At 32.0% G+C, this 14,621-nt stretch overlaps 1 protein-coding gene across 2 annotated transcripts; it reads right to left on the bottom strand.

Moving 5' to 3' along the window:
* Nucleotides 1-1,135: 1,135 nt before the first annotated feature.
* On the bottom strand, nucleotides 1,136-6,487 carry LOC111398701 (probable xyloglucan glycosyltransferase 5). Of its 2 annotated transcripts, none has more exons than XR_002703383.1 (6): nucleotides 4,611-6,487; nucleotides 3,946-4,254; nucleotides 3,571-3,861; nucleotides 3,282-3,395; nucleotides 2,406-3,196; nucleotides 1,136-1,441 (listed from the first exon to the last, which is right to left on the bottom strand). XR_002703383.1 is itself a non-coding variant. In XM_023025743.1 (6 exons), the coding sequence occupies exons 2-6, from the start codon at nucleotides 5,322-5,324 to the stop codon at nucleotides 2,561-2,563; spliced, it is 2,064 nt and encodes a 687-aa protein (XP_022881511.1). In that variant the 5' UTR covers nucleotides 5,325-5,360; nucleotides 6,098-6,487; the 3' UTR covers nucleotides 2,056-2,560. The 2 variants fall into 2 exon arrangements, 1 of the variants encoding a protein (XP_022881511.1); XM_023025743.1 differs by lacking the exon at nucleotides 1,136-1,441 and having other exon boundaries at nucleotides 2,056-3,196; nucleotides 4,611-5,360; nucleotides 6,098-6,487.
* Between the last annotated feature and the right edge of the window lie 8,134 nt (nucleotides 6,488-14,621).

Genomic DNA, 14,621 nt, shown 5'->3' with positions numbered 1-14,621 from the left:
TATGTTCATTTCGTATTTCCTTTGACAAAAGATATTTTTTAGCTTTATTTTTTATTTTATTTTATTTTCTTTGAAAAGGCAATATGGCAGAATCTCATGTATCTGTCAAATTGGACCGTCGGAATTAATAGGTCAATAATTATTATAGATTGAATGTTAGGTTCTCTTTTGCTACGGTTTAAAGATTAAAAAATTAGATGATTGTCACAAATATTTCATATAAAGAAATGATTGTCCTTGGCAGTCTATGATTTTCATTTTTTTTTTCCAATTTTTTGGAGTGTTTGACGTTAGTATTTTTGTCTTGTTATACGTTCTTTGAATAAGGATCCTAGGGACAATCGAGGAACTAAGAAATTGGTCTTAATTCATAACGATGTATTGGACTGTCAGGTCGTTCAAAGGGTTGGAGTACAGAGGTGACATGAAGGAATTTAATGGAAGAATAATTTTAGCTTGCAGCAAGTACTAGCCAACGATGGTTGATTCAGCCTGAGATGCAAAAGGATTTTAAAGAAAAACCAATCCATGATTTCATTAAGTATGAACAATCAGGTCACGTTTAGGAAAATTGACCAACTGAGGGAGCCGGGTTAGACATTGTGAATCAGTTCATCTTTCTTCATGAAAGATGATGATACCATTTGAACAAAGATATGTATGTCCTCGTGTGAGGTAGCTATAGTTGTTATGATAGGGAATGTGTTACTGTTATCAAGTTGACGTTTGAACACGGACATTGGTTTTGCATTTCTGCAAAGTAATTGTTGGAATTAATGTCGAAAACTAATGAGCTCTCAAGAATACCAAACATGAGAATCACACCATAATTTTGGAATTTTTCACGTAAGCATGCATTGATTTTATCAAAGTATTTTAATTTTTTAATATTTTCTTTGCAAAAATTTATTTTTCTTTCAAATTTCTAGAATAAGATGTATGTATTACATGACTATTTCACCCAAGCTCGCTTCTTGATACAACACTAAGGGACCGTTTGGTAAGACTTTTGAAAATTCAAAAGCTTCTTTTGAGATCATAAAGTTGTTTTTAGACGTGTTTGGTAGGACCCATCATGAAAATAAGATCAAGAAAGTTGTCTCGACTATCAATCTTTACTAAATAAATCACCTTGGAACAAGAATCCCGTGCAATACGTGACAAGTAGATCAAACCAACATCAAAGAAATGAACAGTATCAGCAATGCAAGCAGCAAAGAAACCACAGCAAAGTGGCCAAATAAAAGGACTAAAGTTGTCCCAAAATTGATGTCACTAACAGCCCATTGAACTTGCCATCTTTCTTCACTGAGATTGAAATCCACAAGTTGCATACCTACATAATTTTGGTGGTCCTCGACTGCCTGAGCTCGATCAATATTGAGGTTGTTTTCCCCACTCTTTTAGGGCTCTGCCGACACCTTCTCCTCTCACAAGCATGCTGAGGTGGTAGAGATGGGTATATAGTATCAGAGTCTATTAAGTTTAGATGAATAATTTGATTAGATTAAGATTAAAAAACGAGCATACGCATTCCAAAATTAGTATGCTATAGGCCTCCAACAAGTTACCATCTTGTATGTGCATGTCAAGGATAAATATCCAACGTTGAATAAAAGATGAAATAAACATATAACATATAAATGTTTGTGTTACTCCTCTTAACAAAATTTGACTTTTAAGATGAAACTCCTATCTCAAAAAGGATGAGGGGCGAGACTGGAGCGTATAGATAGTTTATGCAATTGAGAATTTATGTGAATTTCAGGTAGGGAAAGTTGCATCGACTTGGTCCTTTACAATAGATCATTTTGATGAACGAACTTCCATTATAGTTGTACAAGTCGTCCCATGGACAACTGTTCAAATCTTCGTTAACAGTCCTGCTGCCGTCTGGAAAAAATAATCTGAATTTTTAGTCAGGAAATAAAATGGCTTGCGCGTAACATGTATGTTGAGGGTTTTAGTCATTGAGACTGACTGTGACACTATAATGGAATGTTGAGGATCTACTTGCTATTTGGGCAACAAGTTCAGTTCTCAGGTATGCAATCCTGAAAAAACAGGAAGCTAATTTACATTGAATCAAGTTCAAAATGCACAGTATAAGGTGAAATATGATACACCATAATACACTCAAAGCTAGGAATCCATACAATAAATGGTGCATCATTGAGAATAAACAGGAAAATTTTGATTTTCTTCAACCTATACCAAATGTTAACCATAATAACTACATCTGGAAGACTACTGTGATTGCTATCCTATCCAACATAGAAAATATGGAAAAAAAGAAAAAGAAAAAAGGAAGTAGAACGATAAATATATAAAATGACTTTCATGATCTCGCAAACTTTTATTGACTTGGTGACTGATATGCACTCAAAAAGATTGGTTGAACTAACCAATATGTGGCGAAGTATACAAGCTATGTTCAATGGTAACGTCCCTCACAAAGCTCTAGGGGCGGGGCGGTGGGAGCTCTCAAGGTTGGAGTTCAACCTTTACGTTCAATGGAAATGTTTCACGTCCAGTCTTTTGCTGTCATTGATCCTTTTTGTTAACTGATTTGCTCTCCAATCAAGTCAAGGCCAACCAGAAGGAAGGTCACTCCTTGGAAAAGCAGAAAGTAGAAATGGAGTCCTTGAGCGGATAAAAGGCTTCTGACTGAAGCTGTAAGCAAGAGGAAAGAAAGGGCTAGCTCTTTTCTGTATATCTTATTGCTTTTCTTAACCGGTCGAGGCTTTTGTTCTTTCAATGGGGTCAACTCTGAAAGATCACTTTCAGAAGCACCTCGGATGATCTGTCGTTGTAACATTGATTTCATATCCTTGTCAACAACAGCCAGTAAATCGGATTCCGAAGATCTGCCTGCTTTTTTTGTCACAATCCACTCGTATGAACTGCCCAACTGGAAGAGTCCCGATACCATTGCGTTGAATTTTGTTACAGACATGGTGTTTTCGAAAAGTAGGTAAGGGGCGATGAACGGAATGGATTTTGGTGCCGGGAGAACGTTAAGTAATGTCATAAGAATCGGCACGTAGCAAATAACCCACATGGGAAGCTCGGCTTCAGGGATAAACATGGTTAAAGGAAGAATTACGCAAAATAATGTGAAAGAATAGAAAGGAAGGATCAGTTTTCTCAACAAGAAGAAGAGAAATAATAAGTTTGCTTTCTTCCATATTGATATCTGCAAAATGTTTTTTATTAATTACCATTAACGATATTTCCATCTCGAAACTATTTAAAAGGATATATGCAAGCACGAAATGTACCTTCGAAGTTATGACAGACGGCAGACACAGCCGGAAAAGCTGCATAGGACCGGAATGCCAACGATGTTGTTGCTTCCTGTAAGCTTCAAAAGACTCGGGAACTTCGCAAAGGACCTAATTTTATTGCCAGATGAGGTTGGCCATTTGATAAGTTTTTCAATGTTCTAGCAGAAACTTTGCAAATAAAAACTCAAATATAGCCAATTCAACTCATGAAGTATATTCAAATCAAAGAATATAAGTTAATCACTTATTTAAAATGTCAATATTAAATGGAGTAACTTGTTACCTTAACATCATTTAGATATATGAATTTCCAGCCGTTGAGATGTGCACGAACAGCTATGTCCATATCTTCTACGGTTGTACGTTCAAGCCAACCTCCAGATTCTTCCAACGCTTTGATTCTCCAAACACCAGCAGTTCCATTAAAACCAAAGAAATTCAGGAAAACCCCATTAACCTGCTGTTCAATCTCAAAATGATAACACAAGTTTATGTTCTGGAGACGAGTCAACAAGTTTTCGTCCTTATTGACAAATGCCCATCTAGCCTGAACCAATCCTATCTCAGGATTATCCTGCAGCAAAGGAACGAACGTAAGTGTAACAACGACAATACTCATTCCACAAACTTATGACAAATGACAACCAGTATAGATAACCTTAAAATGGGGAACCGTCTGCTTGAGAAAATCTGCGGTTGGTTGGAAATCTGCATCGAATATTGCAACAAATTCATAATCCTTCACATAATCGCAGCTCATTGCAGACTTGAGATTCCCAGCTTTATAACCAGTCCTGATCAAACGATGCCGGTAGATTATGTTAATTCCCTGTTGCCTCCATTTGGAAACCTCAGCCTTAATCAACTTCTGAATGCTTTCATCATCAGAGTCATCAAGAACTTGGATCAGCAAACGGTCTTTTGGCCAATCAAGTTGACATACTGCTGAAATCGACAACTCATATACCTATGCCAAACCAGAGCAAAGGTTCAGCAGAAAGTAAGACAGTGATATGGTACAATAAAATTATTTACATTCTTAACGGAAAATAAATTACTACTGCGAACATCTAATTCAATTTTGACTCCGACTCTCTTTCTCCATCTAAATTTACACTGGTTTTAAAGCAAATCAACGGGTGAGCTCAAGTTTATAACTCCATAAATCATCATCTGTATTGGATACTTTATAAGTATCTTCCTAATAACTTCCGCAAAACACCATGTGCAGAATTGCCAATGACGTTAAAGTGACAAAAATTAGATACCAGAAGACAAAGCACCAGAAATCGAAATAGAAAATTTGAGGAAAAAATATAGTACCTCCCACTCATTACACATTGGGATTTGGACAAGAACCATAGGGTAATTGTGAAGTGATCCTTCCAGGTCATCTGATTTAAACGGATCCCCGTTAATGGTTGGTTTAATCTTCTTGAACTTGATATATAAGCATCCCAAGCAGAGCAACATGCGATCCAGAGACTGGATTAGGAACAGAGTAACACAAAATGTTGAAAGAGATTGAACGAACGGCGCAATGTAATCAGCCCGAAATTCCAGCCAAGAAACATAAACCAAGTGGAACAATCCTTGGACATCAGAAGTGTGTGGAATGTACAAATCCGGATTTTCAAAATAATGCCAACCTTTCAAGTAAGCAAGAACCTCAAAGGCCAGAATTAACAGGGAAATCACTAAGAAGGCTTTAATAATTTTGAACAACAATTTACCCTTTCCCAGCTTCTCACTAGCTAAATCTACACCTTGTCTGAAAATCAACCTTTTCTTAATAGTTCCAAGAACTGCCCACAAAATGGAAGCAAGCCAAGAAACACACCCAACGGCTCGATTAGCCTTAAGAAGCAAAATCCATCTAACTTGTTTGGCATTCTTGCCCCGGGTCTTCTCGACTGCCTTAAATGCAGCATCAGGGCCATCAATTTCCACAATGGTGAAATTCGGATTCTCCATTTTCACTACCACTGGAGTTCCCTTTGATGAATCTTTAGTCCCCCAGCCAAAAAATGGAGCCATTTTCTTCTTTCTCAACAGATTGATGGTGAATTCACTCTGTAAGGCAGCAAGAGAACAACCCAAAAAGTTCAAGAACGGAACAGAAAGCCAGCAACTCCAATAATTCCAAGAGACCTTTATTGCTCAGATCTCAAATTAGACAATATCCATTAAAGAAACTAGCACTAAAGACCCTGTTTTCCCCCAGTGCAATAACTCCCAAACACGGATAAATAGCTCCAATTTGCACACCAATCACAGCAGAGAATAGACTCCAAAAAGAATAGTTTCTATAAGATTCTTTGCACACCCTTAAACGCTACCTTGAAGAGAACACTAAAAAAGGATGTCACCATTATAGAGAAAGGTATATATCATCTACCATAGCTGTAAAAGTTTTGCAATTTGATATTCATTGCCAAACAGCACAAACAAGCAATTTTCACTTTAACCAATTTTGTTTGATGATATAGGGACTAAAGAATCAGCTTACATCATTTAAGAATACAATAAACCTAAATGTATATTAAAAACACAGTAAAATAGTTTGTCCAAGCAAAATTTGAATTTTGATAATTTTTTAGCTAAACATTCTGCCAACTCAAAATATTTAGAATCATGCTTGGCGACATGTAAACTCATTTGCCAATATATGAAAAAAAACATTTTTCCCACCACAATTTTTGAAAACAAATGAAATGTAAATCATGATGTGAAGTAAAGAACGTATGAAACTATGAATGGCAAAATCCAAATATTTAACTGTGAAATGAAAAGGAATTGACGCATTTGACCTCTCAGTTTCCTGAGAAATCTGGAAGAGGGTCTCAATCAAGTTTTGACTTGTAATCATTGAAGAGAAGACAAGAGAAGAGTTAACATATTTTAATTTAAAAATAAGATAATTGAAGAGAAGAGAAGAGTTAAACTCTTTCTAATGTGAAAATAGTAATGCTGGAATCAGCTTCATTTATTCATTAACATATTTTAAATTAAGAATAATCCTATTCAGCATATTGGTGTTTAATATCGATTTAGGTTGGAGGATTTATATCATTGAATTATAAATTCAATTAAATATAAAGATTTATGATTTATTTATTGGAAGCTATGACATCATGATACCTAAATTAGTGTTCAGTACCATGGTATTAGATAGCATTATTCTTAACTTCATAATTTGTAACAAAAACAATTTTCATGTGTAGTATATTGAGTAACTTTTTTTTTTATTATTAATAAGAAATTTATTACAGCACTAGGGGATTTAAGATAGAATTTATTTTTTTATTTTTTTGGCGCTTTCACCTAATGAAGTAAATGCTGCTAAAACTAAGGGTGAACGCGGTTCGATTTGGGCGATTTATGCTATATTTTCAACTCAAATCATTTTATGCGGGTTAAAATTTTTTCAAACCAAGCCAAACCATTTTTTTTTAACCAAACCATAATTTGCAGTTTGGTTCAATTTTAATTTGCGGTTTACCTTTCGACATTATAGTAATGTATTTAACATAGTTAAATATAAATTTAAACGAGAACTAATAATGTTAAATGTTAAATTACATTCATATTCATTATGAAACCCATGAATAAATTATTTTCAAAGTTGGTTGTTAAAAGATATTAATAGAACAAAAATATCTCTTCTTCATTTTTATTGTCATATAGCGGTTGGTAAATGTAGAGTTACATTATCTTATTATAGTTTGGTTAAAACTCCTTTTCGTTTTGCTAGTGAGATGTAAAGTAGAAGGTAGAGTACTAGTTAAGGAACTTTAACATTTTTACATAATCAATACGCTCCGTCCTTCGTTCTTTTCAAATCACAAACAAGTTCATGGATCATCTAGGCACACAAACAATCATTTTTCTATCCAAATCATAACTTACAAGTGTATAATAAGTTCAAAAAACAAATAAAAGAAAGAACAATGGAAAAATGACTTGAATAAAAATCTAAGACTTATCGAAAGAGAAGAGAGAAAGAGGCGATTTAGGTGAAGATTAGTAGACTAACAGGTAAAGACGGCTGGCTATTTGTTCAGCAGTAATAGACAAACGACAAATGTTAAGGAAATGAGAGCTTATGTTAGGATTTCTGAAACTTTGGACATGATTTACTAACGTAGTTTTATTGAATTATGATTTGGATTGTTGAAAATTGTGTTTTTTTCATTTCATATGATTTTGGAATTTTTAGTTTAGCGTAGATATCGGATGAGGACATATGTTGTGAACCTGTTAAATCATATGTTAATATTGATGAACTTAATTTACTTTCTATGATTATTTCAGTAGGGTGTGTGTAATTTATATTGTTAAATTGGTTTTTTTTTTTTAAATGAAAACTGTAAAATTATTAAGTTAATAAAATTATTTTTTTAATTAAAAAATTTAAAAACGGTTCGGTTTGGTTTTGTGCGATTTTTAAAAATCAAAACATAAACCAAACCATTTTGAAATGGTTTGGTTCGGTTTGACGGAAAAAGAAACCACGGGTCCACGTGGATCCAAAACAACGATTTCAACTCAACGTTTTCGGTTCGGTTTGCGATTGTACGGTTTTTTTGCGCGGCCCTAGCTAAAACTTGTACAAAGTTCTTTAGGAATTGTAGAGAAGTATTGGCCAAAGAATGCAATTAATAAAGGTAATTTGTTTTCCATCCTTGAAGGGGATTAGTTCAGACTTGATTATTATTTTCATATTTAACGGACATTAGGTTTTACTTTTATCATGACAAGCAAGTTGCTGTTCATAAATTCAGCTGCCTGTCGTCTGTTGAGCTTTAAGCGAACGAAAATGCTTATTTGAGCTTTTAAGACTTGGTACAATATTGAAGGGCCGTTCGGCAGGCTTTTGAAAAGTTTTTTTCTACGACTAAGAAGTTGTTTATGAATTTGTTCAGGTCTTTTCTTGAATTGTTTTGTCTAACTATAAGAGTTTTTAGAAAAAAAAAATTGATATAAGATAATTTTGTTAAAAAACTCTTCTACTGAAAGCAGAAACCCGACCAATTAGACCCTTAGTCTTTATGTTACGTCTTAAAAGTTTAACATTTTAAGATAAGTAAAACTTTTTTGTTATTATTTTCATATTTAAAGGACATGAAAATTTAACAAATTCAACGTACCAATATGTTTTCATAATTCTAATATGATTTTTTTTCTTATGAAACTACAAGAAGAGTGAGTGTCAAATTGAAGGGTAGTTGAAGAAGAAGACAAAATTGCAAATGTCATTCTCAATCCACGTTGAATTGTGCTATACTTACAAATATTATTTACAAAGTAGGTTGACAAAATAACATCCACAACAATCATTTTAAATAGAACTTTGTACAAGTAGAATTATTGATCTACATTAGTTAAATCGTCATTCCCACACTTTGTCACTTTATTTGTTCAAGGAATAATCTATCAGAACAGCAAAAATAGTGTCAAAACAAAACTCTAATTAGACAGATGAAGAACAAAATTAAGGTACCACTAATTAATTATTTAACATTATCTTTTAAATTTGTTAATTGACCATGTAGAATTTAAAATTCAAAAGATGTCTTTCTTGTGTGTTAGGGTTATGCCAAAAGGAAAACTTATCATATGCTAAAGTACAGTCCAATATGGCAATCCATAAACACCCCTTTTCCTTTTGGTCCAACTTGTATTTATGGGATATTTTCTATTGTATTATATTAAATGAATTTAGCTATAAATTAAAGCTCCACACGTATATAATATATTTAATAAACGGGCTTTCATTTTCTTATAGGTAATTATTGGACATAAACTGACAACTAAACGGAAAACAAGCAACGGAGTCAGAACTCGAATCCAATGAAAGCCTAATATAATTTCGAAAAAATTTTATAAATATAAAACATAGTAATATGAAAAAGGGAAAATCTCAAATTTTAGTGAGAACCTAGGACCCCACTGGCTCCCACCACCTGCATACAACTGTCCACCTTCCAAGGGTCACATTTTATCGATTCATATATACGATGTTTCTCCATGCACAATACCTACCAGACACGGTCCATACATGCATGCATGTTGTGTATGGGTATTAATATCGATGTTCTCAAAATTGGTTTAAAGATTGACCTAGAAAAATAAAGACTCAAGCGTCAAAATGTTGCAAAATTAGAAAATTAAATCTTGTTTGCCTTTCATTATAATCTCTTTATAATGTAAATGTCACTATTTGTATGGATGTGTTAAGGGTAAAACTCAACGTGTTAAGGTTAATCAAATTCTAATATTAGTGTTCTCAAATAAGTCATTATCTTGCAAATGATAAGGGTGAAATTCCAAATTCATTAAACATGAAAAAAATAATGAACATTTTAAGTGTTGGAGTTGCTCCTCTTAACAAACTCAACATTTTATGGCTGAACTCCAATACTCAATAATAATTTTTTATTTTTATTTTTATTATTTTTTGTTTAGAATCGGATCGATTTTTGGATTGTTCCCCTTTTTCGAAGTCTTGGAATAAGTTATCAGAGAGGTTCTAGGATTGCCTACACGAGGGATTGGACACTATTTTGACAATATTGATAAATACATGTATAAGAGCATATTTCGTGCACAGTACTAATAACAATATACAGAATATTATATGAGACTTTTATATTTTAATCAATCAATTCAACAGAAAAGCAATTGCAATGTTCAAAATTTGCTATAGTTTTCATCAATTAAAACTTGAAATTTGCTTGAATTTATAGTATTCAATATTATTCAAAAGTAGCATCCTAAACATGTATAAGTAAAATCCCAAGAATTTGAAATTTGCTTGAATTTATGTCAACGTGTAGACATTATAGAATTGTTAATGGAATCCAACAATTTGAAATTTGCTATAGTTTTCATCAATTAAAACTTGCTCAAACTCAGCTCATTTTTAAAATTTTATAATGACAAGTGAACGATACAATGTCATGGTTGAATGAGTACATTTACACCCACATTGAAACAAACGTTTCCAACTCATCTCGTAGATCTTGATAACTATGATCAAGCTTTTTGGTTAATTATGTAAGGGTTTACATGAATAAAATGGGTGTCAAACATTCACTATCTCGGATTTCAACATATAGAAAATAATTATGAAATTTACGAGAAATCTATAAATAAAAATAATATTTTTACCCACCATGTATTAGAACTCGAACAAATTAAACATTCAGCACTCATTATTTTAAATAATAAACTGTAGTTATCCTTTTTATTTGGTCAAAGGGAAAGCAAGTGTTGATGGAAAATATGATCTTAAAAAGAAAGAATATTGCTATCTAGCACTATGCTACATTAATATACCTCTCAATTAAAAAAAGAATATGATCATAAAAAGAAAGAAAAATAATATTTGTCTTAAATATACCTCTCGTTTAAAGTTATATTAATATAAATTGGTTTTTAACAGAGTGGTTGGTGCTAAGTAACATTACTCAAAAAACAAAACATGATTAACTTTAATGTAAGGAATTATGTATTGCATTTTGTGCTAAAATATGGTGTTTAATTAACTTTATGGACCATTGATTAGTGGGTGGTGGAAATAATTAATTACACAATGAGTTGGAAAGTCATCTATTATGGTGTATATTTAATGTTGCAAGACTAAAAAGATGAGCAAGGTAACAGGCTAAAGTCTTGAAATGTTCTTCACTATAAGAAATATAGGGGTATCTTTTTCCCTTAAAGGCATATTTGTATTTTAAAATAATAATAATTTTGTGAATATTTTATTTATTTATTATTATTTTTTTAAATGTGTGGTTAAGAAGTTAAAACAATTATGAGTCTACATGCAAAATTATTTTACAAGGAGAATGAATAATTAAAAATAAGTATAAAAAACAAATTTTAAAGAATCTATGTCATCTATGGACTAAGTGAGATTATTTCATACGAAAAAAGGAAGTAATATTATGTCATTGTCTAATGGTCATTATTGTGTAAAAATGATGTTTTGAATAGTATTTTTTATAGAATGTGTGGTTAAAAAGTGATATTTTTTTTTTTGAATTTAAGTGTAAAATATTATATTATTTAAATGTGTCATTGAAAATAAATATAAGAAATAGATTGTTTTGTTTTAAAGGGAGTCAATCAAAAGCTATAATTCTTTATAATCAAAAGAATTAAACTTTTTCCTCTGCACGTTTTATTATTTTTGAATGGGTTCACTTCTGTATTAATTGTTAGATCCATCATCCATGTAATGCCATTTCAATTCTACTCTGAAAAAAATTTTCTTTCCAAAAAATGAATAATATTTTCGGCCGTTTTCTTATTTTTCGGTTCACGCTATCATCGAGCAAAATCAATCTTAAAGAAATTTAACAAGTGCGCCGCAACAATTTGTTTTCATTCACTTCATTATCTCTTTATCTTTTCTAAATTTCATCGATACATTTTATGTCAAGAAATACTACAAGCATAGATTTTTTTTTAACAGACTTTATACGGGGAAATACAGTTGTTTACAGGGATTGACTGCTGTGAAAAATAGTTTTCAACAATAGCAAATCACAGAGATACAGTTGTCTCTCTATATAAAATTTAGTAAAAAAATCTGTACCTGCAGAATAATTCTTTTATGTTTTCTAATTTCATACTTTATATTCTATATTTTTTTCCCAACACCTTCTTTTGTGTAATATTTTTGCATTAGAACTGGTGAAGTGAAAATTGAAAATTGCATAGGATAAAAAGTAAAATAATAACCTGAAAAAAAGCGGGAAAAAAAAGAAAAAAAGACCACACCGACAGTTTTTAAGCATAATACATAAGCTGTATGGCCAGTGGACCGAATAAATCGGCTCTTATGCCGCCACTATGTTTAGCCAATGAGACCACTATACGTGGCCACCTGTCCTCTCATTTTAAGCTGAACAAGTTCATATTTGGCAGTTATTTATTTTATTTCTTGCTTACAAAATATAATGTGTAGGTGTTTAGTAAATCAAAAATTGATATTTTCAGTGAAGTTTGAGTAAAGTTTAACGTTTTCCTATTTGCTTAAATCGATCTAAAGATCGTAGTCAATTAAGCCATCTACTGCTTGACCTCGATATTCGGAAATAGGACAAAAATGGTTTATCCTTCCGTTTTAACTCTGTATAGTGTGAAAACTCTAATTCAACTTTGATCGAATAATCTACTACGTACATGTCTACCCACCTTCTTGAATTCTAACCCTGACATCCATGAAAAAATCGTACTTCTTTGGGAAAGAGGCGAAATAGAATCAATTTGAATTCGTAACTGCTATTTAAAATCTTAGTGAAACACTGAATTTTTTTTTTTTTTTTTTATATCTCATATCTACTTTCGTGAAAAAAATTGAATTTATTAGATATGGTGGTTAATTGTCAACATTGTCCTAGTTGATGGCATATCTCTCTATGGCTATTACTCAAAGAACCATAGGACGTTCCATACAGAGAAAGCAAGTCTTAGGGATGAGATTGCACAAAGATCTCTATTCCCATTAGGAGAACAAAGCCAAAGACCTATAGAAGTAGTTTCTCACCCCTATTGGCAACATAAAAGTTTTCATGAATAATGAGTTTAGAGATCTTATAGTAGCACTTTTTTTTCTTTCTGAGTAACTTGTACATGTCAGTGCTAGATCGTATTATTCCTCTATAAAGACCACAAATGCTCTCAATAGCTAGGCATCACTCTCTTTCCTAGTTACTTGAACTTTTTAAATGTTCTCATGTCACACTAAATGAATAAAAAAAGAGGGTCGTCTTAATTGAAGGAGAAATATCTATATCAAAAAAGGATATTGTGTCAATAGATCTATCTATTTGCCTCATCTGTCCTTGTATGGGCCTCATAAAGTCGAATCTACTATGGAAAATCATTCCACAGGCTATACACAATGACACGTGTACACATAAATAAAATGTTATCTAAAACTGATTTTGATGTAGAGCATTTCACATGTGTCGGTGGTTTTGAGGATTGGCAAATATGGGTTTCGCCATCTTTGTTTTAGCTAATTTTGAATGGTACATGAGAGGGTTCGGACCAGTTGTTAACACTGTGTTTGATTTGAGTCTTGGATTCCCTATTTGTGTTGGCAGTGGTGATGACAACATAGATAGTTGTTGATGGTGGAAATAAGTGGTGGAAATAGCTGTGGTGGTGAAAATGGCAATGGTGGTTGTTTTGGCGATAGAAATGATAATTCTTTATGGTGAACATTTTAGTAGACAGTTATGGTTGTGATTGTGATGGCGGTGTCACCATTGATAGCTGGAGTGTAGCAATGAACGGTACAAATAATGGGGGCAATAGAAGTGGAAATATGTGGCGAAATGTGTGTAACACACTATTGCATGTGGTGTTGATGATGGTGACGAAAGCATGTGGCTAAATGGGTATACTATTATATACAAACTGTAACGCACCGTCTTACTAAATATATTGGGAAAAAAAAATTCAAAACAAAAAGCAATAAAAAATACACTATTTTGAAAAAAATAAAAGTTAAAAAACGTAATACGAATTAATTTTGTTTTTAGTGTTGTTTGAGAAATGTTCTCATCTGCTAAATGATACGGCCCACTTCATACAAGCTATATATGTCCAACCAACTGTGGATCTACCTTAAAGTTAGGACGACTAAATGGACTTAGCCCATAAACTAATGGGGAACTTACAAAAATACTCCTAAAATTATGGGCGTGTTGAAAAATCATATGCAATGTTTTTTGGAAGTAAAAAATACTGTGTGAAATTAAAAAATTACCCAATGTCACTTTTTTTATAAAAATCTATCACTTTTTCTATAAAAAAAAAAGGCAACACTATCACTTTTAAAAGTTTACTATCACTTTTTATTAAAAAATTACATAAAATGTCACTTTTATTAAAAAGTGATATTTGTCGCTAAAAAAAAGTGAAATTTCAAGAAGACTATTGAAAAAAAAGTGACAAACACAAAAAAAAAAAAAAAATGAAGAAAAAAGTGACTAAAATTCATAAAAAGTGGCAATTATTAAAAAAAAAAAGTGAGAAATTTAAAACATGTAACACAGATTAAAAAAGTTACACAAATTCAAAAAGAGTAACAGCAAAAAAAAAGTAACAAACACCGAAAAAGTTACAAAATTCCAAAAAGTGACACCGACGATTGCACCGTATTTAATAATCATTTTCAATCTCACATTCTCACAATAAAGTATTCTATATGTAAATTCAAAATTACATTCCAAAATTATAATAATAATAAATAATATTCAAAAACTCATTTTCCCAAAAAAAAAAAAAAAAAAAAAAAAAAAAAAACAA

The sequence above is a fragment of the Olea europaea genome, chromosome 8 (genome assembly GCF_002742605.1).
Source record: "Olea europaea var. sylvestris chromosome 8, O_europaea_v1, whole genome shotgun sequence".
NCBI classification, from domain to species: domain Eukaryota; kingdom Viridiplantae; phylum Streptophyta; class Magnoliopsida; order Lamiales; family Oleaceae; genus Olea; species Olea europaea.
Note: the sequence above shows the minus strand (reverse complement) of the source record. Positions and strands in the feature narration are given on the sequence as shown.

Coding starts and splice junctions, on each gene's coding strand:
- LOC111398701 (XM_023025743.1), bottom strand. CDS start 5,324: ATGGCTCCATTTTTTGGCTGGGGGACTAAAGATTCATCAAAGGGAACT. Junction 4,255..4,610: donor CAATGTGTAATGAGTGGGAG/GTACTATATTTT, acceptor GGTTTGGCATAG/GTATATGAGTTGTCGATTTC. Junction 3,396..3,570: donor TATATCTAAATGATGTTAAG/GTAACAAGTTAC, acceptor CAATAAAATTAG/GTCCTTTGCGAAGTTCCCGA.